General features: G+C 46.4%; 1 protein-coding gene across 5 annotated transcripts in view; it reads left to right on the top strand.

The window, feature by feature from the left end:
• The window catches only part of FLI1 (Fli-1 proto-oncogene, ETS transcription factor), a 117,556-nt gene that overhangs the window by 72,338 nt on the left and 20,744 nt on the right, over nt 1-24,474 (top strand). For 4 of the 5 annotated variants that reach the window (XM_028707550.2, XM_028707551.2, XM_077919896.1 and 1 more), the window contains 4 exons: nt 461-672; nt 8,775-8,932; nt 13,524-13,727; nt 19,381-19,449. In XM_028707550.2, coding sequence (XP_028563383.1) covers nt 461-672; nt 8,775-8,932; nt 13,524-13,727; nt 19,381-19,449 — 643 coding nt within the window. The remainder of the gene's footprint in view (nt 1-460; nt 673-8,774; nt 8,933-13,523; nt 13,728-19,380; nt 19,450-24,474) is intronic. The other variant, XM_028707553.2, reaches the window with a different exon arrangement.

The following is a 24,474-nucleotide window of genomic DNA, read 5'->3' as shown; positions in this document are numbered from 1 at the left end:
CCCCAGCATATTTTAATACATATGATTTGGTTAGAGAAGTTCACCAGATTCAGAGAATTGCAGATTTTGAAGGACAGCTGTCTTTTACTTAGCATATTGTTTTGGAAGGTGTGAATTAGGGAGGTTTGCATTAAAATCTGAGCGTAACTGGATTTCACCCTCACTCTGAGCTCTTAGCTATTTCTTCTCCAGAAAAAGGGGAGGCAGTAGACTGTTGGTGAATCTTTTGCTCCTGGTTCCAGTAAGTTCCAGTTAAGAGCAAGAGCCCAGGGGTTTCACTTAACAGTTGGGTGGAGGTGCAAAATATCTGATTCAATCTGCAACTCTGAGGCAAAGACTAGTTTCAGGTAAAGCCTGCCTTGGCAGCTGCTTGCCAGCTCAAAGAGGGAGCATAACTTGAGTTTCTAGTCTAGTTTTGACAACCATTTTTAATTTTGGGTTTCTTCTCTTTGGCATCCAGGAGGCCCTCTCCGTGGTGAGTGAAGATCAGTCCCTCTTTGATTCCACCTACGGCGCTGCTGCTCACCTCCCCAAAGCAGACATGACAGCCTCAGGGAACCCCGATTATGGCCAGCCCCACAAAATCAACCCTTTGCCTCCTCAGCAGGAGTGGATCAACCAGCCAGTCCGAGTCAACGTCAAGAGGGAGTACGAGCATATGAATGGATCCAGGTGAGGAAGGACAAAAGGCTGTGCTGTATTTCTAGAAAAAGAAGTGTCGGAACTCACCATTAACAATATACCTTGTTTTCTTATGTAGGGACGTGGGTGGTGCCGTGGTCTAAACCACTGAGCCTAGGGCTTGCCGATCCGAAGGTCGGCGGTTCGAATCCCTGTGACGGGGTGAGCTCCCGTTGCTCGGTCTCTGCTCCTGCCAACCTAGCAGTTCGAAAGCACGTCAAAGTGCAAGTAGATAAATAGGTACCACTCTGGAGGGAAGGTAAATGGATTTCTGTGCGCTGCTCTGGTTCCCCAGAAGTGGCTTAGTCATGCTGGCCACATGACCCGGAAGCTGTACGCCGGCTCCCTCGGCCAATAAAGCGAGATGAGCGCTGCAACCCCAGAATCGGCCATGACTGGACCTAACGGTCAGGGGTCCCTTTACCTTTTACCTGTTTTCTTATAATGGCAATGGTGCTCACCTTACAGGTGCTGGAACTGCAAAAAAGCCCTGACAAAATGTGTGAACAGGATGCCTTGGTGCCAGCTTGGGATCCTGTGTGTGGAAGCTCAGAAAGGCACACAGAGGAGATCCTCACCTCTGGAGTTCAGGTTGCACTCTCCTACTGCAGGGCCAACAGTCGTTTTTTCCCTCCTGAGGTGAAATGAGAAAGTGAAACCCTGCACAGACCCACACACACACACCCTTGCCAACCTCGCTGCTTACTGGAGTTGTGTAGCTGTGGCCTCCAGGCAGTGGCGTAGCGTGGGGGGTGCAGGGGGGGCCGGCCACACCGGGCGCAACATCTGGGGTTAGGGCAAATCCACAGGTTAGGGGGCGCAAATCCACGGGTTAGGGGGCGCAAATTACTTGCCTTGCCCCGGGTGCTGACAACCCACGCTACACCACTGCCTCCAGGTTCTGGCAAGATCTCTGCAAGATCTCTCAGAGACCTCATGTGGCCTTCACAAGACTCTGGTAAAGTTGCACGAGGCCTTCACAAGATTTCACAGGACTCTTGCGAGATCTCGATGGAACCTGGAAACTGTCACTAATTTTCCTCACTGCTCCAGCAGTGTGTGTGTGTGTGTGTGTGTCTTCCCCTACATCCAAGTAACCAGTGCCAATTCCCCCCTCCTGAAATAGAATTTGGTTCTAGATAAGAGCCTCTGGCAACTTGCCATAACATGGAAGGAAAAAGGAGAGTTGTTGCATGAAATTCTAGCACATACTGAAAAATAGGGATGGGGAACTTGCTGTTGCCGGACTACAACTCCCATCATCCTTGGCCATTGGTTTTCAGACTCCAGGATAAGGGTTTAGGCTTGTCAGTTTGTGATCCAGAGGTGCTACAAACATATACAGGACAACTGCCTCTAGATATGTCAGGGGAATCAGAGCTGGCGCAGGGATGCCTTCAGCTTGCTCCATTTCTCCCCTCTATTTCCAGTCTCTGCCTCCCTTCTGCATCTGCTTAGTGAAGTATCCAAGGAACGTGTCTCATCAGGGCATGAATTTCTGCTTGTACAGCAGAAATTCTGCCCCCTCCCAAGTGCTCTCTGAACTCTCCCCAAATTGCTCTGGAGTTTTGGGGTAATCCCTAGAACAGAGGTCACAGGAGGAGAAGAGAGGGGAGCTCCGTTGTGCAAGCCCTGATGATATGAATTTTGTATCGCTACTTTGGCTGCAACCCCAGGACTTCATTTTTTGCACTCTGGGAAGAACAAGAGGAGAGCAGGAAGAGGACTTGGGGGCAGGGGCATGAGGGCCATCCACAGCTGCGACCCCTCTACATCAGGACCTGGAAAGCCAGCACCAGAGAACAAAATTTTGCTGTGACCTGCAAATTGCAATGTGCTTCTTTGTAGAGCACAATTTCTCTCTTCTCCCCAGTAGTTTTGGCAAACTGGCCTTTGCACCTCATAGAATTGTAGAGTTGGAAGGGATCCTCAAGCATCACCCAACAATTCAGGAACCACAGCGAAAGAATCCCAGACCGGTGGCCATTCAACCTCTTCTTAAAAACCTCCAATGAATGAGAGCCTGCCACCTTCCGCCTTTGTGATCCTTGCCAATCCCAATGCAAAGACAGAAAAATGGAGCCAGTGACTATCAGGCCATAGGTCACCCTTTCTTACACTTTCCTTCAGAGGGGCTACAAATGGACATCTTAGCTGTGGTGTGGTTTTGCCCTGATGGCGCTTTTCATCCCATGATCAGCAATGGGGGGAACTCGCCGCTGGCCACTGGCTTGCTGTTTAGCCTCCCTTGTGACGTTCTTCTTTCCTGCGCCTGAAATGAGGAAATTCAGAAGCAGCGCCTAGAGGCAGATAAACAGAATTGGTGGCTCGTTCCGAGGAATCTTGTGCTCCAAAAGAAATGGGGACAATATGTCAGGCTCCATGAGTCAAGGCAATTTGAATTATTATCCTTCCAACGAGAACCGGATAAATATTTTCTAGTGCCTGAGTCTGTGCTGGATTAGCAGCTGTTATTTTATTTTTTTTTATTTTTTTGCAAACAGGACAACTCTGTAAGAATAATGCCTGGTGCTTTGATTTTAAGGTTGCTATAGGATTATGGAACTATCTGGGTGGGAATCTTAACCCTGACACCTTAGAGACAGCAATGTTAATTCTGAGCTCTGCTGGCAGACTCCATATGCCTGTCCCTGGGATATTTTCTTTATTGAAACAATTTTTTTATCGTTGTTTTCAATAACCACAACAAGCAAACAAACAAAAACCAGACAGTAGGAATGTCAACCTTTATCATTCAAAAATAGGAATTAATAAAAGAGTCCCAAGAGCAATCTTCAGCTCCAGCGGTTCTCAAACTCCTCCTACCTCCACAGACCACTGTGGATGGTTTTGGCGAATCACATAACAATTTTTCTGCCTGTTGTAGCCATAGTAATGCACCGTGCTAGGTGTTGTATGCTTTTAAATTATATTTAAATAACTTATTTTATTTCTTATGTACTGTTGTATCGTATTACATTTCATTTAATTTACCAAATTTATATACTGCTTGATGGTTAAACACACACACACACAACCGGGAAAGTGATTTACAGTAAAATGCATTTCGTAGAATTTGAGAGGGTGGGGGTAGCAAGACCATTTCATTTCTTCATTTTAAAAATAATTTCATTTTTCATTTTCATTTCACAATTGCAACATTAGATAATAATCCCAATATCAAATAAACATTTAATGTTGACACCCCCCACCCTTTCCATGGTTTACTTCATTATTTTATTTTCCACAGCATATTCTAATTGACTTTTCATTTTCTCATTTTTTTATCTCAATAATTGTTACTGCTGAATTTACTCTGTTGCTGTTAACTTTTTAATAGGCTTACAATAATTTTCCAAATATTCCGTAAAACATTTCCAATCTTCTTTAAATGTCCCCCCCCCCCCATCTTGGTTTCTTATTCTGTTGGTCAATCTTGCCATTTCTACATATTCTATCCATTTCATCTGCCATTCTTCCTTTGTTGGTATTATAGAGTAAGACCATTTCAGACCAGGATCTCAAAATTACCTCATGGGTTAAGTCTAACAGCTGCCTGCCACTGAACTGGGGGAGCACCATGGGTCATATCAAAGTTAAGAAAAACATCAGAGAGGGTGGGGGGAAATCCAGCACATACCTACACTTGCCTCCAATTCCTCACTTCTGTATTTCGCCTTGTAAAAATACTCCATTGGGTGGAGTTTGTGACTTTCAGAAAGTGCCCTTCTCCACGTGGAATCGTGGTTTATCTGCCCAGGAAAACAGAGTGTGTGTCTGTGTGCATGTGTGTGTGTAAACCAGCACAGAAAGTCCTCGGACAAGGGGAGGGGGACCCGGTTTAAGCAGCCCTTTAAAATCTGCAGTGGCCTTGATTTATCCCAATGGCTGGGAAGCCTCCTCGCTGCACTCATCTTGGCTCCTTCACATCAGGGCCCAGAATACAGTGGTACCTCGGGTTAAGTACTTAATTCGTTCCGGAGGTGCGTTCTTAACCTGAAACTGTTCTTAACCTGAAGCACCACTTTAGCTAATGGGGCCTCCTGCTGTTGCCGCGCCGCCGGAGCACGATTTCTGTTTTCTTCCTGAAACAAAGTTCTTAACCTGAAACACTATTTCTGGGCTAGCGGAGTCTGTAACCTGAAGCGTATGTAACCTGAAGTGTATGTAACCCGAGGTACCACTGTACTTACCTTTCTCCCTGGCTTAATTCATTGATAATGCCAAACTGATCCAGAGAGAAATGCCTGCTTCTCAACCACAGCCGTGAAAGAAACAGAGGCTTCAGATGCCTTCTCTCATTGTTATCCTGGCTATTCTGATTTCTCTTCCTTTAGTCTGCAGGAGATGGAGGGTCCTTGGAAAGCGGGGCAAATTGTCCCCATCTTTGGGTGGTGGGGGGAGACGCAGAAGGCCAGTTGAAATCTTCCTTCCCCCCCCAAAAAAATTATTAGTTTTCCAAATTTATAAGAAACACAAAATAACAAAACATATTAAAAAGGCAAAACAAACATATAAAACTTCTTACAGTTAAAAATCCAAGTTAATTTCCATTGTTAAATGACTTCCTCGAATCCTTCCTAACTGATTTTCACTTCCTAAGCGATTTTCCAATATGTACTTTCTAATAAAATTAACTAGTTCAAATTGTTAACTTCCTTTCTTTTCATGATAATCTCAATCCATAGTATTATACAATTCAACACACTTTAATCCTAAAACAATTTGGTACTTGCAAGTATTTCCACTTACGTTATACTATAAAATTTAGCTAAACATTCCTGAAATTTCTTCCAATCTTCTTGATATTTCTCCTCTTTCTGCTTGCGGATTCTTCTAGTAAGGTTGGCCAGCTCCAAAAAGTCCAACATCTTCATCTGCCAATCTTCCACTGTTGGTATTTCTTGTGATTTCCAGTTTTGGGCTAGTAAAATTCTCGCTGCAGTTGTGGCATACAAAAACAATCTAACATCTTTTGGGGGCAATTCCATTCCTATAGAAGGCCAGTTGAAATCTTTGTGAAATTTCCTCCTTTTGCAAACACAAGGGGAGAGTTTGATAATAGGCTCGAGACTCGCTCATCTTTGTATGTAGCCTGAGTCCCCTCACTGGCAAAGTAGCTGGTGTCCTTGGCATCGTGCCACGCAGAAAGGCCATGCTGAAACCCCATGTTTGTGGTTTGCAGGGTCCGCCTCCACCTCCACCCCGTTCATGTGTTTCTTGTACCCTGCAATCGTTTGGCAGAGCTGTGACTCTTGGATTCTGAGTAATAAACATGGTCTCTCTCTCTCTCTCTCTCTCTCTCTCTCTCTCTCTCTCTCTCTCTTCTTTCTTTCTTTTCGCCTCACCCTCAGCCCCCCTCTTTACAGGGCTCCAGCTGCCTCCCAAGAAAGCAGCCTTTACTCTCTTCTTCACCTGTGCGTCCAGCCAGGGATGGGCAAATCCACTGCTTCCCCCCATAAAAAAATGTTTAGGGGTACTCTCATTTTGACGCAATAAAATTACCGTTTTATACTTCAAATTGGGAAAAACAAATACAGTAAATGGACAAAAGTACAAAGATTCACAAAATGTTTAGGGGTATGCGTACCCCTGCACCCCCCCGAAAAAAGCACTGGGCAAATCTGTCCCTTTCACTTGCTCTCTGGATCTGCCTTTCTGCCAATCAGTTCTCTACATTTCCACACCGGTTTGCAATTTCTTTTTCATGAAAATTCATTCTCATTCCCACATGTGAAATTCCCCTAATCTGTATGCAATTTTGCCCAATATAGATTTTTTTTTCTTTTTTGTGAAGCTATCTCCCCAAACGCGAGCCATTTTGCAGTGCTCTTTTTCATGAACAGATCCATTTTGATGTACATTTTACCCCCAGTAAATGCGTTTTTATATTCCTTGCTTGCAAAATTCAGAAAAGTGAGAATTTTGAAAGCTGAGCATGATCATTGTGGCTGGTAGCTCTTGGTAGTCCGTTCCTTCTCCAGGAATCCATGTACAAATCCCTGTGAACTTTGGGAAGGCCCATAGCACATGCTCTGCACCCAGTTCTTTATATCTCTACCTGGACTGGAAGAACTGCAAGCCACTGTAGACAATGCTGAGCTAGAAGCCCCAGTGGACTGACCTGATATGAGATCCTTTGGAAACCTTAGGTGGCTTTTAAACAAAATAATTGAGACAACTGCCATTCTCATATTCATCAGAGAGACCGTACGTGGCTTTCTCTATCCTCAGTGGGTCCATGCTCATAGCACTGTGACCAATTGCTGCTCTCCAACATGTCCCATTGAGTGTTTGTCGCATTCAGATCTCCCCTTCCCACTGTGAGAAACACCAGGGTAGTCACAGCATGGTTGCTACCTAAGAGTCTCAGCTTCTGGGCCCCTCCTAGATTGCTGAAGAAGTTGCTGTCCTGATGTTGCTGGACTTCAACTCCCATCATCCTTTGGTCTGTTTGGTTGGGACCAGTGCTTATTTTTCTGGGGGGGGGGGCACATACCCCTAAACATTTTGTGAATCTAAGTTTGGCCTCACTGAGGGGCAGTATTTCAATATGTGTAGGAAAATGAGAATACCCCTAAACATTTTTGTTTTAGAAAAAAAGCACTGGTTGGGACTGATGGGAATCGAAGGCCAATGATATCCAGAGGACCACAGCTTCAACCCCTCAGCCTTGCAGCACCAGACACCTGAAACTGAAACCCTGACAGCAGTTTCTGCTCTCTGATGCTGTCCCATCTTATACATCTGCTGGCAGCCCAAACACTACTTTGGAGAAGGCTGTAATCCCTCCAGAGAAACTCTGTAGCATGCCAAAGATTTTGCACTCCAAATACTTGCAGCTTTTAACACCTGACACTGAGAATTTCTATTGCCAGTGAGAAATGGTCTGGCCTTCTCTCTCTCTCTCTCTCTCTCTCTCTCTCTCTCTCTCTCTCTCTCTCTCTCCAAGGCTTGTCTGCCCTGCAGTTCCTCAACACCCCCCCCCCCGACTGCCACGGGGACATTAAAACTCCAGCAATTTGCCTCTCCAAAGACTGACTTTGGTTCGGTGCCTGGAAAAACAGTAGGCGAAATAGTGCAACCTTAAATTCTAACATGTGTAAGTTATACATCTTATTTCCATTTCCAAGCAGCCTTTCTCCCCAGAAAGACATGAGGAAAAAATTACCATCCGCCTCAAGAATATCTCAGCGGAACGTTTATCTCCTAGCCACGATAACTATGCTAGAGTAATTCTGCCTCCGCGCCTTAACAAACAAATTTAATGTTCTCAATTGGAAAATCCTTCAGGCTTGTTCGCCAGATGGGAATCCAGCACAGAGTTGTAAGGCTTCCCTTTTCAGTGAATAGGGGCAATTATTTCAACGCTGGATTTTGTGTGTGTGTGAATGTGAGAGGTGGTTGTGTGTGTGTGTGTGTGTGTGTGTGTGTGTGTGTGTGTGAATGTGGGAGGTGGTTGTGTGTGAATGTGAGAGGTAGCAAGTTCAGATGACACACACATACACACCCTGAAATAATATATGATGTATAATGTCCACTGTCCCATGTGGGCAAGCTCTGCTTTCCATGGGTAACACAGGCCGTGACCACATCCCCTGCCCTCCATGGGTGTGGCTGGCATGTAAAAGGAACATGGAAGGAAGACCCCCTGGTCCATCTAGCTCTTTGTTGAGACATTGATAGTCAGCAGCTCTCCAGGGTTTCAGGTGAATGATGTTCCCACTCCCACCTGAGTTGCCTCCACTGGAGATGATGCCTGGGACCTTTTGGATACAAAACAGATGCTCTAACCACTGAGCTACAGCCTTTCCCTTTATACTTGGTCTACACTGATCATGGTCCTCAGTCGTTTCAGATGGGAGTTGCTTTAATGTCCCATGGTGGGCAGGCCTGTGGGTCATCATGGCTGCCCAGGGCTTTCCTAACATATTTTTGCTGCCCCACTTTCCCTCCTTGGCACAAGAAGCCCTCCTTCCTCTGGCATTGCAGGGGGCTGACCCATTGGATCACTTCTAACTCTACTGTTCTGTGTAGTTGCACTGGAGCTGACGATTGCCTGGTACTGATCTGCCCCTGTGTTTGCATTTCAGGGAGTCCCCGGTGGATTGCAGCGTCAGCAAATGCAACAAGCTGGTTGGTGCCGGGACCGAATCAAACCCCTTAAATTATGGCACCTACATGGATGAGAAGAACGGACCTCCTCCCCCCAACATGACAACCAATGAGAGGAGAGTCATTGTGCCAGCAGGTAGGGGTTCAACAGTTTCTGGGACACTGACACCCATCTGCATAGCCCAAATTTGGTTGTGGTCCTAACATGACCTCTTTCATCAGAGAAATGAACAGGAATACTGTAGGCCTTCAATGAAGGGTGGTTATTGTGGTTGCTCCTGAAGGCTCCATTTTGGGGTCAGTGATGAATCCAAACATCATGGCAAGATGGCAAGTTGAAGATGCATGAATTGCCTTGATGAATCTGGTCCAAACTTGGGGAACCTGTGCCCTTGCCCTGCCCCCAGATGCTGTTGGACTCCCATTAGTCCCAGTCAATATGGCTGATGGGCAGGTTTGACGGGAGCTCTAGTCCTGGAGGGCCACAGGCTCCTCATCCCTGACCCAAAGCCTTGTCACAGCAGTTCATGCACTTGAATTACTTCAAGACTGGATTACTGCAGCACGCTCTATTCAGGGCTTCCCTCGCGCTTCATCCAGAAGCTGCAGTTGGTGCAGAATGAACGATTGCTGCCAGGTGTAAGGGCTTGCCAGCATATAACACCTTGTGCTCAGAGATCTGCACCAGTTGCCAATTTGCTGCCAGGTCAAGTTCAAGGTTCTGCTATTGGTTAGAAAGCCCTAAACAACTTGGAACCTATGAGATCACCTTATCCCACATGTGCCCACTTGCTGAATTGGCACTACTACACGTGCCACATAATACTCGTTCCTCATTTGTAAGAACTTGGTTGTTTAGTGTGGCAGCATCTGTGCTGTGGAACTCCCTGCCTCTTGACGTAAGGCAGGCACCGCCACTGTACTCTTTTTGGCACCTGCTAAAAACATTCTTGTTGAGATAAGACTGTCCAGATGCTTAGAAATGCTGAGGTGGGTTTTAACCTGTTTTAGTATTTTAACATTTTGCATGTTTCAACTTTTCTCGGTAAGCAAGGATGGTCATGCAAGGACTGTTCCAAGGAGACGGTTCAAGTGCACGTGTTTTTGCTTATGTGCACCAATCCTGGTTCATAACCCCCATGCAAGATGCTATCGTGCTGTAATTGCAATTGCAAGAGTTCACCTGAGGATGGAATCTGGGAGAGCGGAGAAGGAAAGTATAGGGCATGCCAGAATACATTCTGCTATGACTCTTTTTCCGAAGGGTACCCCAGCGTGTCTAGATAAGAGTCATGAGAAAAATAGCACAGGATGCAGATAGAGAGGCAGACATGCACTGATAGGTACCTCTGTAAAAACAGCTTCAGACCCTGATATATTGCTCCCTAAGGAGAGGCACAAGGGTGTTGCTTTTAAAGTAGAAACTTTATATTAGATTTACTTTATTTTATAGTTAACTGCGGTTCACGGTAACTATGGTTAGCTTTAAATAACCCCAACCATGGTTTATGGAGCTTGCTTGTTTCAACTGAGCATGCTTCTGAACTCCTCAGCTGTGTGGAAGGAAGAGAGGGAGCAAATCTAGGAGCCTGGGGAAATCTAGGATCATGGGATCTTCCACTAAACCATGGTCTGGCATTACGACCAAACATGGCTACAGCAGATTCTGCAGAGTGAATGGTTTTGGAGGAAGAAGCTATGGCTCAGTGGTAGAGAATGTGCACTGCAGTCTGAAGCGCCTAGGTTCCCTCCCTGCCATTTCCAGTTAAAAGAAACGGGTGGCAGAATGAGATGTGGGAAAGATCTCTTCCTAGAGAGCTGCTGGTGGTTAGGGTAGGCAACCCTGGGCTTGTGTCTGCACAAATGTGTCTGCACTTAAGGCAGTTTTCTGATCTTGCTATATCAGAGTCTGATAAAGTTGGCATAAGGTAAAGGGACCCCTGACCATTAGGTCCAGTCGTGACCGACTCTGGGGTTGCGGCGCTCATCTCGCTTTATTGGCCGAGGGAGCCGGCGTACAGCTTCCGGGTCATGTGGCCAGCAGGACTAATCCGCTTCTGGTGAAACCAGAGCAGCGCACGGAAACACCATTTACCTTCCCGCTGGAGTGGTACCTATTTATCTACTTGCACTTTGATGTGCTTTTGAACTGCTAGGTTGGCAGGAGCAGGGACCGAGCAACGGGAGCTCACACCGTCGCGGGGATTCGAATTGCCGACCTTCGGATCGGCAAGTCCTAGGCTCTGTGGTTTAACCCACAGCGCCACCTGCTTCCCTAAAGTTGGCATAAGGCCAGCCTAATGTAGTTGGTACCCTAAACTCCTCCAGCCTGCACAAGCCAAGTGTGGAATTGCCCTATCGGTTCCTAGAATCGCCACTGGCGGTTAGCATTCTGTATGTCAGTCCTTGGCAGCAATGTGTCGTTGTGGACGGAATCCATCATTCTTACTGCCCTCCTCCTCCTGTGTTGACTCTGCAGGGCTAGCGTGGCAAGGGAAGGGTGAGTGGGCGGGGGAGAGTTTGTTTTTGTCAGCAGGGTCTGGAAATATGACTCAGACCGAGGAAGCCAGCTTGTCTGAGCAAGGAGAGGTCATTTTCACAGAATTTACTACTTTCTGGAGCACAGTAAGGAACATCCGTCCAAAAATTTTAATAACCCATCTGTACGAGATTTGCAACGGGCTGAGAGGAGGACCAAATGTGCTGGCCTGCCCGTTTGTAGCTGCTTTGCGACTGGAGACCTGCAAGAGTAGCTGAAGGGGGTGGGGAGTAAGACCTCCTGCTCTTCAGGAAACAGAGGTGCTGTGATGGGGTCAGTGTGGTGTGTGCAGTGAGTTGTTGAGTGGTGGGGTCAAATCCTGCCCATTTGGCTTCTCACACAAGCACCCACAGCTAATGCAGAAATGAGCTGTGCCCTCCCATCTGCTGATGTCACAAGTATGTCCGCTGAGTGGCAGGTGAGCGTGGCTTGGGGAAAAGATCATCGGAGGCCAAATTGGGACCCCTGGCTGGCCAAGGTTAGCCCACCAGTCCGTCTGTAGCAAGAGAGAGAGGAAGACAGAGGCAACCCTCTTAGTCCCACTGAAGTCTTACTGATGGAAAAATTTCTCATCTAGCTCAGTTGGTAGAGCACGAGACTCTTAATCTCAGCATCTCGGGTTTGAACCCCACGTTGAGCAAAATATTCCTGCATTGCAGGGGGTTGGACTAGATGACCCTTGTGGTCCCTTCCAAGTCTACAAATTCTACAATGCTATGATTCTAATCTCTTCAGTATCTGAAACTGATGGCTCATTGATAGGAATAACACCCCCCTCAACAATCTTTCGGTGCTTGTTTGCATTTTCAAGTGCCCAGATCTCCCCCCCCCACTTGCTTAGTTGCAGTCCTTACAACAACCCTGTAAAGTAGGTCAGTGTCATTATCCTGAATATCACAAACAGGGAAGATTGAAGCTGAGAGGGAGTGCCTTTCCTAAAGCCAAGTGGTGAGTTCGTGGCAGAGGTGGGATTTGCACTGTGGACTTTCCCAATGCATAGCTCAGTCTCACAATCAAGCAGGGAAAATGTCCTTAGCTACCTGTACATTGACGGAGCAGGAAAGCTCCTGGCAACCCCCCCCCCCATGACTTTGGACTACAACTCCAATAATCCCTGTTCATAGGCCATGCTGGGTGGGGCTGATGGGAACTGGAGTCCAGCAGCATCCAGAGGCCTTCACAGGTTGCTCATGCCTGCCCTAAACAATCTGGCCCAACTTACCTGCAGAACTGTCTTCACTCCTGTGATCCACTGTGACCTACATAAGAACAACGGTGCACAGAGAAATGTTCTCAGTGGCTGCTCCCCAGCTTCAGAATTTTCTTCCCCTGGAGACTCTCCAAAGCCAGAGCCTGTGCATCTTCTGGAAGTGGTGGTTTTATTCAAGCCAGTAGCCAGGATGTGATTGTTATTGCGAGTTTTTACAGCAAAGCATAATTGCAGGTTTTACAGCAATTAAGCGGTACATAAATTTTGTTGAATCAATAATAAACACATTGGCATATAATCCACTCTGAACACTTGGAATCTCAAAGGCTATACACATTGTTGCAGGGAGGAGGATAACAGCTTTACTGTTGCTCTAAAGCAGGGGTGGGGGTGGGGGCTTTTTTTGGTCCTCTGGATGTTACTGAGCCACAACTCCCATCAGCCCCTGCAAGCATGGCCAACAACCTGAGATGATGGACATTGTAATTCAGTGACTTCTGGAGGGCCAAATGTCCCCCATACCTGTTGTAGGAGAAAAACCTTGATGACTACATGAGCACTGTTCCACACACAACATTTGATATTTTCATTTACATACATTCATTCGAAATAAGATAGCTTTATGAAGCAATTCTATATCCTCCCACCACGCTGACAAAGAATTCTACGAAATAGTAGTCTATATCCAGAATCACTGTTCAGTGTTGGACATCATATTTGCTGAATACACAAAGCTTCACAGCTTGTCTTTCATCGTGCAAAGTCTGGTACCTCACTTCATTTAAAGATTTTCAGAGACTTTGAGACCAAAGATTTCATTTTGGATTTGTTATGGTTTGAAGGAATTCTATAAAAGATTGTCTATTGCTTATGTACATGGTCATCGTGTTGCCTAGACATTGCTGACGTTGTCTTTGCAACACAGGGGTTTGTTTGGTTACTTATCACTATCCCCCCCCCCCCGCTTCCTTCTGGCAGACCCCACATTATGGACCCAGGAGCATGTCCGCCAGTGGCTTGAGTGGGCTATCAAGGAGTACGGCTTGATGGAGATCGACACCAACCTCTTCCAGAACATGGACGGGAAGGAGCTCTGCAAGATGAACAAGGAGGATTTCCTCCGGACCACATCTCTCTACAACACGGAAGTTCTGCTGTCTCACCTCAGCTACCTCAGGGAAAGTAAGTGACTGCTCTGTTCTGCCTTCTTCTTTCTCGGAGGCCTGCCTGGCATGTCAAACAAAGAGTAGGTTCTTTTGGCCGAGAGCTGAAGTCAGAAGGGTAGCTGGCAGGAGAAAAGGAAAGAGGTTGAAAGCGGGCCAGGGTCAACAGCAGGAGCCAGTGTGGCACAATGGTTAGAGTGTTGGGCTAGGACCTGGGAGAGCAGAGTTCGAATCCCCTACTCAGCCATGAAGCTCACTGGGTGACCTTGGGCCACCCACTCACTCCCTCGCAGGGTTGTTGTGAGGATGAAAATGGGGAGGAAGAGAACCATGTGCCTCTCTTTGAGATCCTTGGAAAATAAAGGTGGTATATAACTGAAATACATACATACATACATACATACATACATACAACAAGAAATGCAAGAAAACAGTGTCTTTCCTGATGTTTCTGGACTCTAACTCCCATCATTCCTGGCCCATAGCCCTGCTTTCTGGGGCGGATGGGATTTGGAGTCCAGGAACATCTGGAGGGCCAAAGTCTCTCCATGCCTGAAGCAAAATCTCCCAAGCTGTGCTTGTTCTGCCTGGTTTTTTCTTGTACCCACTCTCAGAGGTGGATTTAGGGCAGCACAACTGGTTCCACTACTCTGGCCACCAAGCCAAGGAGGCATTGCAACAGTAGTGAATTGAGCAGAAAGGGAGAGGTGGTGGGGCACTGACTTTTGGCCTCACATAGGGCACCTCTGAAATTTGAAAGTCCAAAGTCCACCCCTGAGGCTCCTATCACAAAAACCTAGCTGGCATTGTGGAAGAGCAGATCCACCGGGTTTCCTCTGAAAATGCAGATCAATGAATTGCTTATTTGTTTAGCTCTGCTATCTCGCTGAGAACAACTTTTTAAAACACCAAGCCGCAGACATTTTGTCTGGCTGAAAAAAGGTGTCTCCAATTAACTGATGGAAAGATTAAGTAGTTATAGAAGCTCTGTCTCTGTGCAAGCGATATATAGTGAAGTGTGTGGGGAGCCTCTCCTTAAGGGCACAGCACACATGACCCTTATGGGGGCCAATGGGAACTTTGCCCCCCCATTGCTAATTGCAGCACAGGGTAGTTTTTTTCTATTAGGGTTGCAATTGGGGAGGGAAGGTTCACATGTCCCCTCCACACATGGTGTAATCCCAATGGAAATCCATGGGGTGTGTGTGCCTAGGATGTTGTTGTTTTTTTATCACCTGATTGGCTGCAAGTCCCATAGCTGGTTTAATGTGTAGTTAGGTTTGCATGCAGATGTATGTCATAATAAAGAGCTAGAGCAGAATGCCTATATGCATGTGAACTCAGAAATGAGAACCGTGCAAATCTGTTTGGCATGGGGAGAGTGCAAAAGAGGAACCAAAGGGTTTGCATTTCTGCTTTCTGTACACCTGGAATTTGTAAGATCCAGTCACGAAGACTTGTATCCAATACAGAACAGATTTGCTGAATTTTACTGGCATGGCTAGCTTAGGTCCATTCATTTCAGTGGGTCTACTCTGCGTAGACATTAGTTGGCTCCCAGTTCCAGGGTTCAACCAGCCTCTCAGTGAGTGAACCCATCAAAGTCCTTTTTCAGTGCAACCCAAAGCCAAACAGATTTGCCAGCAACCTCCAGTTCAGCAGCCTCGCACTCTTATCTGCCTCAAAATGTGGTTTCCTGGAGTGCAGCAACTTTGAGGACGTAATGCTCAGCACCGCCACGTTCTGAGGCTTCTTTCCACCCACATCTGACTTGGCAACTAGGAGAGTTGTGCTGATCAACATCACTTTCTTGGTGTTTTCCTGCCGTCACAGTGCAGTGACCTGAGCTCAACCACCATAGAATTGTAGAGTTGGAAGAGACCCAAAGGGTCATCTAATTCAACCCCATGCAATGGAGGAGTCACAGCTAAAGAATCCCTGTCAGACAGCCATCCAGCCTCTCTCTAATACAGTGGTTCTCAACCTGTGGGTCCCCAGATGTTGTTGGACTACAAATCCCATCATCGCTGAGCTCTGGCCTTGCAAGCCTTGTAGCTCAACAACATCTGGGGACCCACAGGTTGAGAAGGGCTGCTCTAAAAGCCTCCAATGAAGGAGAGTCCATCACCTTCCAAGGTCATCCATTCCATTATTGGACGGCTCTTACTATCAGAAAGTTCTTCCTGATGTTTGGTTGGAATCTCCTTTCTTGTAACTTGAATCCATTGGTTTGGATCTTCTCTTCTGGAGAAGCAGAAAACAAGCTTCCTCCATCTTCTGCGTGACAACCCTTCAGATATTTGAAGATGGCTGTCATACCACTTCTCAGTCTTCTCTTCTCCAAGCTAAGCATCGCCAACTTCCTCCTCCGCTCCTCTTCAGGCTTGGTTTCCAGACCCTTGATCATCTTGGTTGCCTTCCTCTGCACACTTTTCAGCTTGATTGCTGTGGTCAATGACTTGCACAAGCCTGCCTCCCTGGGCACCTGACCTGTTCCTTTCTTCTGTTTTGCACACTGACTCCATGAGATGAGGCTGCGATCCTCTGCGCTGCTTTCTTGCTGCTGCCATCTCTGGCTGTAATTGGGGGTGGGAAGAGGTGTGGGCTTTGAGGGAGATAGGGCAAAGCCTTGTTCTCATTAAAGCGTGTTCACAGGCCAAGCCAGGCTACTGGACATGACTCCTTTCCAAACAGCTGTTCCTGTGCCTGCTTCACGACAGTCTGGTTTCTGGATTTCTGGGCAACTCCCTTGTGGCGTCATGCCTTTGAAGGGAATTTATTGTTTTTCCAGACTTAATTTCCACTGGATGTTTTGCGCTGCATCTCTGAACCAAGAAGGGCACTGGAGGAGATGGCTCCTTACTTCCCCACAACAGAGGGACATTGGGGGCACTTTAATCCACTGAAGTGAGTGAGGAACACTTTGCAGAGAGCAGAGGAGCAGTTGGGGAATTTTAGACTCTGGGTTTAATGGTTGTCCGGATGGTCACTTGCTTAAAAGTAGGGCAAGCCAGCCCTATGGTAGCTGACTGGGGTCCTGGGCCAGAGTCCTGCCCTGAAGGCACCAGGGTAAGAATCACAGACAAACAGCTTACAGGGGGGTCAATCACATCCTTTTTCAGTCTCTAAAGACTCAGCAAGCGGTGAGGTGGGAGATCTGGTTCACTTGTCATCTAAAGGTAAAATTAACACATTTGCACTTTCTGAAATGAAACACCATGGGTGGGGGACCTTTTCTGCCCAGCAGGACAGATCCTTTCCTCCTTACCCTTGGAGGCCCAAATCTGACAGATGAGCTGGGTCACCCACCTGTCAGTTGCCCAACAACATAGTGACATCAGGTGATGCTGTGCTTTGAAGCCCCCAACTGTTGGGGCTTCAAAGCATAGCATAGGGATGTTCAACACACACACACACACCCCTCTAAATGTCTGGGCAGTGGAGGTTTAAAAGGCAGCATGCGGCTGTTTGCAAAAGGGCTTTCAAGCAGCCCTGCACTCTGCAGCCAAATGATTTATCAGCTTTCCGTGGTACAATGTGAAATTTCCTAATGGTCTTAAGTACTCTGCTTCTTTGTCGTGTGTTTGAACTTCTGTTGTTTTTATTGTATTCCTGTGTTTAACTTACTCTGATAAAAATGATAAAATAAATAATAACCTGGAATTAGCAATGAGGGATTGCCATCCCGGCACAAGCCCTTTAGAATGTAAAAGTTGTCAGTTAAGGATTCCAGGTCTGGTATTTCTGCTGGTCTCAGTGCCCTTAAAGTCTTGATGTCTGCTTCATTCTTGCTCCCCCCCCCCCCCCGCACACATTCCCCTCCTTTTTTCATTTAAGCATCTTAATAGGAAACACATTTTTCTTCCTTTTCTGGTGTTCCCAACTAGAAACCTCAGACTGCTGGGCAAAGGTGAGAACTTTCAGCAATAAACCTGGGGCGACTCTCTCCCTTTTGACGGCCACAACTTGTGCTTTTCAGCAGAGAGTGGCCCTTGTTTTATCTGACAAGTTCACTTAGACGGGAATTCCCCCTCTCCCTCGCCAGCCCCACTCCCTGCCCCACAGTCTGCAACTTCAGCCATGTAGGCTGTCTGTCTTGGGGCACTGGGCTGGCTGGCTGATGCTGTTGTACTGAACATCGAAATCTGGATCAGTTTCCAACCAGAAGCCAGAAAACGTGTCAGGCATGAATTAGTTCCCTCGCTGAGATATTTGAGAGGAACAAATTAAAAGCGAAACGAAACACCAAGCAAAAACCAAGGATAAGGGGGTGGGTGAGAAGTTTGGTTTGGTTTGTATTTTAATGTGAACCAACCTAAATAAATCACACGTTCCGGAATGAGATCGGCGAACCAAAATGCAGCAGTTCCTTGGAATTTGCACCTCTCTGATGGTTCTTGATGCGATTCTCCAAACAAGTAATGTGAACAAAAATCTGTATTGTAAGGAGGAACGTGCATAAAAAGGCCAGCATTTGTGAAAATAGCATTAAGGGAAATTGCTTGCAAATGTGTTTCCGTTAGGAGACCTTGGCACTCAAATGAGGATTAGGCAAATTCATGGAGGAGGAGAGGGCTGTTGACGGCATCTCTGCCTCCACGGTGAGAGGCAGCAATGCTCTTGAATACCACTTGCTGGAAGCCACAGGAGAGTTGCTATTTTGCATTGAATCTTGCTTGCACGCTTCCCTTAATGGGCATCGTATGGGCATGATGGGAATCACATGCCGCTTGGAGAGAGAGGAGAGGAGAATCTGAGATTAACAATGCCACCCTGCATAGGGCTAATCAGAAGGAAACCCCATGAGTTTAATGGAATTTACCCCTGTTGAAGAATCAGTGGAAACTGATTTCATCTCAAATTACCAGGTCAGTTTCATGAATTTTTAGTTGAATCACTGTTTCCCAACCTTAACTGTATCTAAGTTCTACTCAGATCAAACCCACTGAAATTAATAAACCTAAATTAGTCATATCCATTCATGCCAGGGGGTCTACTCTGAGTATGACCAACGTTGGATACAACCCATAGATAGATAATATAAATACTTAACGGTAGTTTTGGTATGTGTCATATCGTAAAAGGTATTCCCAGTTCTCTCACACTTGGCTGAATGGGGGAAATGCCTCTTCTCTAACACGGGGGATGTTTTCTCTTCAAAATTATTGTCTTGTTTATATTCAAACAGGGAGATTTAATTGGCTAGATACTTTGAACTGATTTATGGTCTCCATTTATAGACTATGGCAACTAGTCATCAATAGTGCTCCATCAAGATTAGAAGTGATCCCTGATGTTGATCTCTGATTATGATGATGCACTTTGCAGAACACCTGCTAATTTTCCTTTTGAGATCATGAACGTTAGGGATTCTTTAGCTGTGATTCACTGCATTGCAGGGGGTTGGACTAGATGATCCGTGAGATGATTCTTCTACAATTTGATTTTCCTAACTGCAGAAGGGAACTAGGAAACTGTTCATTTCTCCTTCCTTTCTCTGCACAGATCCCTTCCAAGCAAATAATTTGATCACGAATACTTAATTGCAGCATTTCTCTACCCTACCACCATACAAAATACAGGCTTTTCCCCTACACATTGTTTTTTTTAAATACCTTTTTTGCAAAGGCTAAACCTCTTCTTGTCCTTTATTCCCCCCCCCCCCCTTCCAGGTAGTTCCTTGCTGTCTTACAACACACCAGCCCACACGGAACAATCCTCTCGACTCAATGCCAAAGAAGGTGAGTTCCTTCTTCTGGATCTTGATCATTTGTCTGAGACTGTTTTCCTGTAAAAAGCACCAAACAAGGAGCTCAGTTTGGAAATGCACAGAATCTGCTTCCTTGTCTCTTCATACCAGAGGCTGGGGAGGATGCTTTCCCTTTCTTCCCCATTGTCTAAACAGGTGTGGGGAACCTTTGACCCTCCAGAAGCTACTGAACTACGACTGCCATCAACCCTGGCCATTGGCCATGCATGCTGGGGCTGATGGGAGTTGCAGTCCAGCAACTTGCTGGCGTTAGGAGCTGTTCAACAGGGGAGTGGACTCCCTCTGGAGATTATGGACTCTCCCTCACTGGAGGTTTTAAAGCACAGGTTGGATGGGCATTAATCATGAGATTCCACCCTTGTAAGAGGTTGACTCTTGAGGTTCCTTCCAACTCCACAATTCTATGATACTATGAAGTTCAGGAGGGCCACAGGTTCCCTGTTCCTGCTCTAAAGTTCAGATCCTCACCTTACTGGGGCAGAGAATTGCCTTCTTTTGCTGTATTTTGCTTTTAATGTACCCAAGTGTGTTGATGGTGCTCTGCTTTTCTGTTTGTTGCATTCGTCAGTGCAGTTGAACAGGTGTGTAATTGTCCCCCTGGGGGCTTTTATCTTTATTTGCCCTTTATGTGGCCAGTGCCGGATTTACGTATAAGCTGAACAAGCTATAGCTTAGGACCCCACTCTCTTGCCCCCCCCCCCATTTCACTATTAATATACTTCTTTTTAATTGCATTTCAGTTCAACAGTTACTTTGATCAATTACATATTATGTTATGTGCAAATGGCTTTAGATACCTATTAGGTCAATAAATTACCATATAGCATATATTCAACACAAAAAAACAGTGACAATTTGTTGTTGACAAAGGACAGCTGGACATATAAAGGGCTCCATTACCTTCAGTAGCTGAGGGCCTCATCAAGCCTAAATCCAGCCCTGTATGTGGCCTCCCCGGTAGAGGCCCCCATCCATGCTAGGCAGCCCCTGGACCTTTCCCCCTCCATGGCCTCCTCTCTCCTTCTCTATGTCTGCATCTCTGCTAAGCCAAAGCTGAGCAAAGGTCCAAAGCAGGTCTGCAGCACTTCTTTAGGGGTTGGGTTTCCTCATCATGTTAAGAGGGGTGCAGGTTGTGCAATATCTGAGTCGACCCTTGTGAGTGTATGTGTGTGAAGGCTTTGATCACAGCATTGTGGAGGCAGCTGGTGGGGAGATGGAAAGTTTAAAGCGTGTGCATCCCAGAGGCTGATCTTGGTCTTTGGATGTGTACTGCGTTGTCTTGGCCCTCCTGGCTTGCCGTACCAGGAACTGAGTCAGCAATCGGGCATCGTGCTTCTAGCTCTGCAATAAAGCTCTCCACACACACAGCTGCCCTTGAAATTAACTGCTTTTGGAAAAGTTCTCTGGTTATCCATCTTTTGTGCAGCCTCCTCTTCATGATACCAGAGGTTGCCACCCGTCCCTAGAAAAAACAGGATTGCCCCATTTTTTGACAAAAGTGTCCCCTGTCCCATTTGGACTTCAAACACAATCCCCGTATTTCAGCTCAGCTGGCCCAAAATGGTGGCTGTGTCGCTGTTGGTGTGGTTGACGAGGAGCCTGGCCCGGTGCGAGCGACAATAGAGAGGGAGAAGGAACAACTTTCCTTTCTCATCCTCTCCTTTGCTCCATTTCATTGGTGCTCCACATCAGTCACCACCTGTTGGTCTAGCATGGTGCAAGTCTGCTTGGCTCCCTCCGCCACCCCAACCTGACCTCCCCTCCTCCCTCCTCTGAAATTTGTGAGGCAGTTCTCTGCCCCAAAAGGATGCTATCTATCTATCTATCTATCTATCTATCTATCTATCTATCTATCTATCTATATCTATCTATATCTATCTATCTATCTATCTAATCTATCTATCATCTATCTATCTAACATCTGTCTGTCTGTCTGTCTATCTATCTATCTATCTATCTATCTATCTATCTATCTATCATCTATCTATCATCTATCTATCATCTATCTATCTATCATCTATCTATCTATCTATCATCTATCTATCTATCTATCATCTATCTATCTATCTATCTATCTATCTATCTATCTATCTATCATCTATCTATCTATCTATCTATCTATCTATCTATCATCTAATAATAATAAGGAGAGTTGATTGGGGAACTGCAGAAATGGGCCCAAATTGGATACAAAAGTTTGCATACAGGGAAAAAAACCCCAGAAACGTTTGTGCAGATTTGTACAGGAAAAATTGCAAACGGATGTGGAAACAAGGCAGATTAAATTTAAGCCTGGAAAAAACGAGGGGCACCGAAATAGACAGATTTGCCCATTTTCCTTAATGCAAAAATATTTCTTGCATATCTGGGGAGGGGGGGAGGGGCAGGTTTTTCCACACAAAAGCACCAAGCCCACGTTAATCCTGCAACATGAATTTTGGCAGTATGCAATCTGAATCCTACCCACTAAACAATGACTGTCTGGGAGAGCCCTTACTTTCAGATAAGTGTGCCCCATGGGATGGCACTGCCCTAGATCCATGGAGAAAATATCCTGTGAATTGCTCAAATGTTGAAGCCAGACATTTACTCTTTGGACGTCTGTTCGTCTAGAGGCCAACAAGCGAAGAATCCTCCTTATGACTTTCCAAGCACAGCACCCCACCAGAGCCTGCTTGTTCTCTGACAAGGGGGGTGGGGCGGGGTCTGGGTTTTAGCTAATTCATGCCTTTGCAACTGTCTGTTTCAGCACGAAGCCCACATTTTATATAAAAATCCCTTCTGCAAAGTGTTGTGTCTCGTGGTACTTCCACATTCCCACATCCTGCAGCCGCTGAGTCCATTTCCCTTAGCAATCACTTAATCTAAATCCCAGCTTCATCCTGGCTTTATAAGCCTAACCCTCCCCACCTACAGAAAAAAGAAGAAGCAAGTAGCGTATCTGTTTCAGTTTAAGCTCTGCCAACATCTCCTGTGTGCTGACGGTTGATGGGTTTGGCTCTAGGAGATTTTGGGGGAGGGAAAAGGGCCAGGTCTTTTTATAACTTGATGTTTCATTGATTACAATTTCCTTTTTTAGATGTGTTTTTCATATCTACAGCCGTAACAGCATATAAAACTATGATATAATAATCAGGATCAAAGCAATGCAATTCAATGTCGCAATTTTAATTTATTACCTGCCATTCTCCCAAAGGTCCCAGGGTGCAACCATTTAATAAAGAGCTTAAGAAATAGAGTGGGTCCTGAAAATATACCTCTTAGGTGTCAAAAGCCAGGGTAAAGAGCTGCGTCTTCAGCATCCTCTGGATGCTATATAGTGAAGTTGCCAAATGTATCTCTTTGGGAGGGAGTTCTACCACTTTGGGGCTGCCACAGAGAAGGCCCTGTCCTGGGCATCACATGCAGGTCCTGCAATATAATATATAAAAGGTAAAGGTACCCCTGCCTGTACGGGCCAGTCTTGACAGACTCTAGGGTTGTGCGCCCATCTCACTTAAGAGGCCGGGGGCCAGCGCTGTCCGGAGACACTTTCCGGGTCACGTGGCCAGCGTGACAAAGCTGCATCTGGCGAGCCAGAGCCGCACACGGAAACGAGAGTTGGCCATGACTGGACCTAATGATCAGGGGTCCTTTTACCTTTAAGGAAAGGTGGGACATTCCTGGATCAAATCAGAAACTGGGATGGGTTCTGTAAACAGGGACACTTGGAGGGTCTGTGGACCTAAACCTTGATAGCTGGCGCCGATGAGGGCTAGTTTCTTCTTTTTGCATTCTTCTGAGTCCCCACCACCACCACCACATCATAACCAGCTGCAATGAGCAGCGAGGCGTGATTTTGCCGGTTGTGACGATGCACTCCCTGAAGAGGTGAAGGTGAGCATAGGCCTTGTGGCTGAGCAATGGGAGATCATCACGAGGGTGCCTGCTTGGGGTGACACCCTTGTGTTTCCTGCTCTGTGTGGTTTTGGCCTCAGCAGAGGATGTTATCTGATTCTGCTGCTGCGCCTTCTAACCTCAGCCGCCACCTGCCTCGCAGGCAGAGAGAAGCAGTACGCAAACATTGTGTGTGTGTGTGTGTGTGTGTGTGTGTGAATGCGGCACCCTGCAGGTGCTGCCATTGTCTCTGCAGCAGCCGCCCACTTGAGCGCCCTGTGCCCTCCTCGCCCTCCTCTGAGCAGCGCGGCTGCAAGGTGGCAACAAAGCTCACCACGCTTGCCTCCAGCTCCTTCTCTGGGTGAATGGGTATCTGTTTGAGAATAATAACAAAAGCTTGTTTGGACGAAGCAAACAAGGAGAGCCCGGAGCCTCCATCTGAAAGCGGGGAGTGCACACAAACCCATCAACCTCACTGAGAGAGCTGAGCCTCATTCCTTTCTGGACCCCTTGGGGGACAGGTGCTGCGACTGTAAACACAGGACGGCAAGCAGAGAGAGACAGAGAGAGACAGAGAGAGACAGAGAGAGCGCGCTCAGGCTGCAAAAGTAACCCTTCTGGGTTTTGTGCGGTTTTGTTGAATCTGGCGTAACTTCTGTCGCTCGAGAGCAGCCCTGTGTTCATTTTCAAAAGGCAACCTGGTTAGATATCTTTTTGTCCAGAGCATGCAAGAGGCTGCATTTTATTTGGTGTCTGGTCTTCACGCGGTTAATGTACAGGGGTGCTTTCCTTGTATGTCTCCCTCTAAATAAAAGGGGAAAAGGATTGGAGTCGAATGAAGAAGAAAAAATTGCCCACAAAAATCCCAAGAAAAAGAAAAGGTCTCCTAAGAATCTGTTGGAAACTAGCACAGGGAAATGCTGTCTTCCCCCACCCCTCTTTATTAGATTAAGGGCAGAATAATTTATAATTCAAACAACAATCACAACTTGACTGTCAGTTCTTGAAATTAAGACTTCCAGAATGCAGCAAATGGATCCCATATTTGCTCAAACTGGTTTGAAAAATTTGGATTGTCCCCAAGCGCGCTTATCTTGTGCAAGTACATGATGTTCTAAGT

Source organism: Podarcis muralis, chromosome 15 (genome assembly GCF_964188315.1).
Source record: "Podarcis muralis chromosome 15, rPodMur119.hap1.1, whole genome shotgun sequence".
NCBI lineage: Eukaryota > Metazoa > Chordata > Lepidosauria > Squamata > Lacertidae > Podarcis > Podarcis muralis.
The sequence above is the reverse complement of the archived record's forward strand: the minus strand, read 5'-3'. Positions and strand labels throughout refer to the sequence as shown.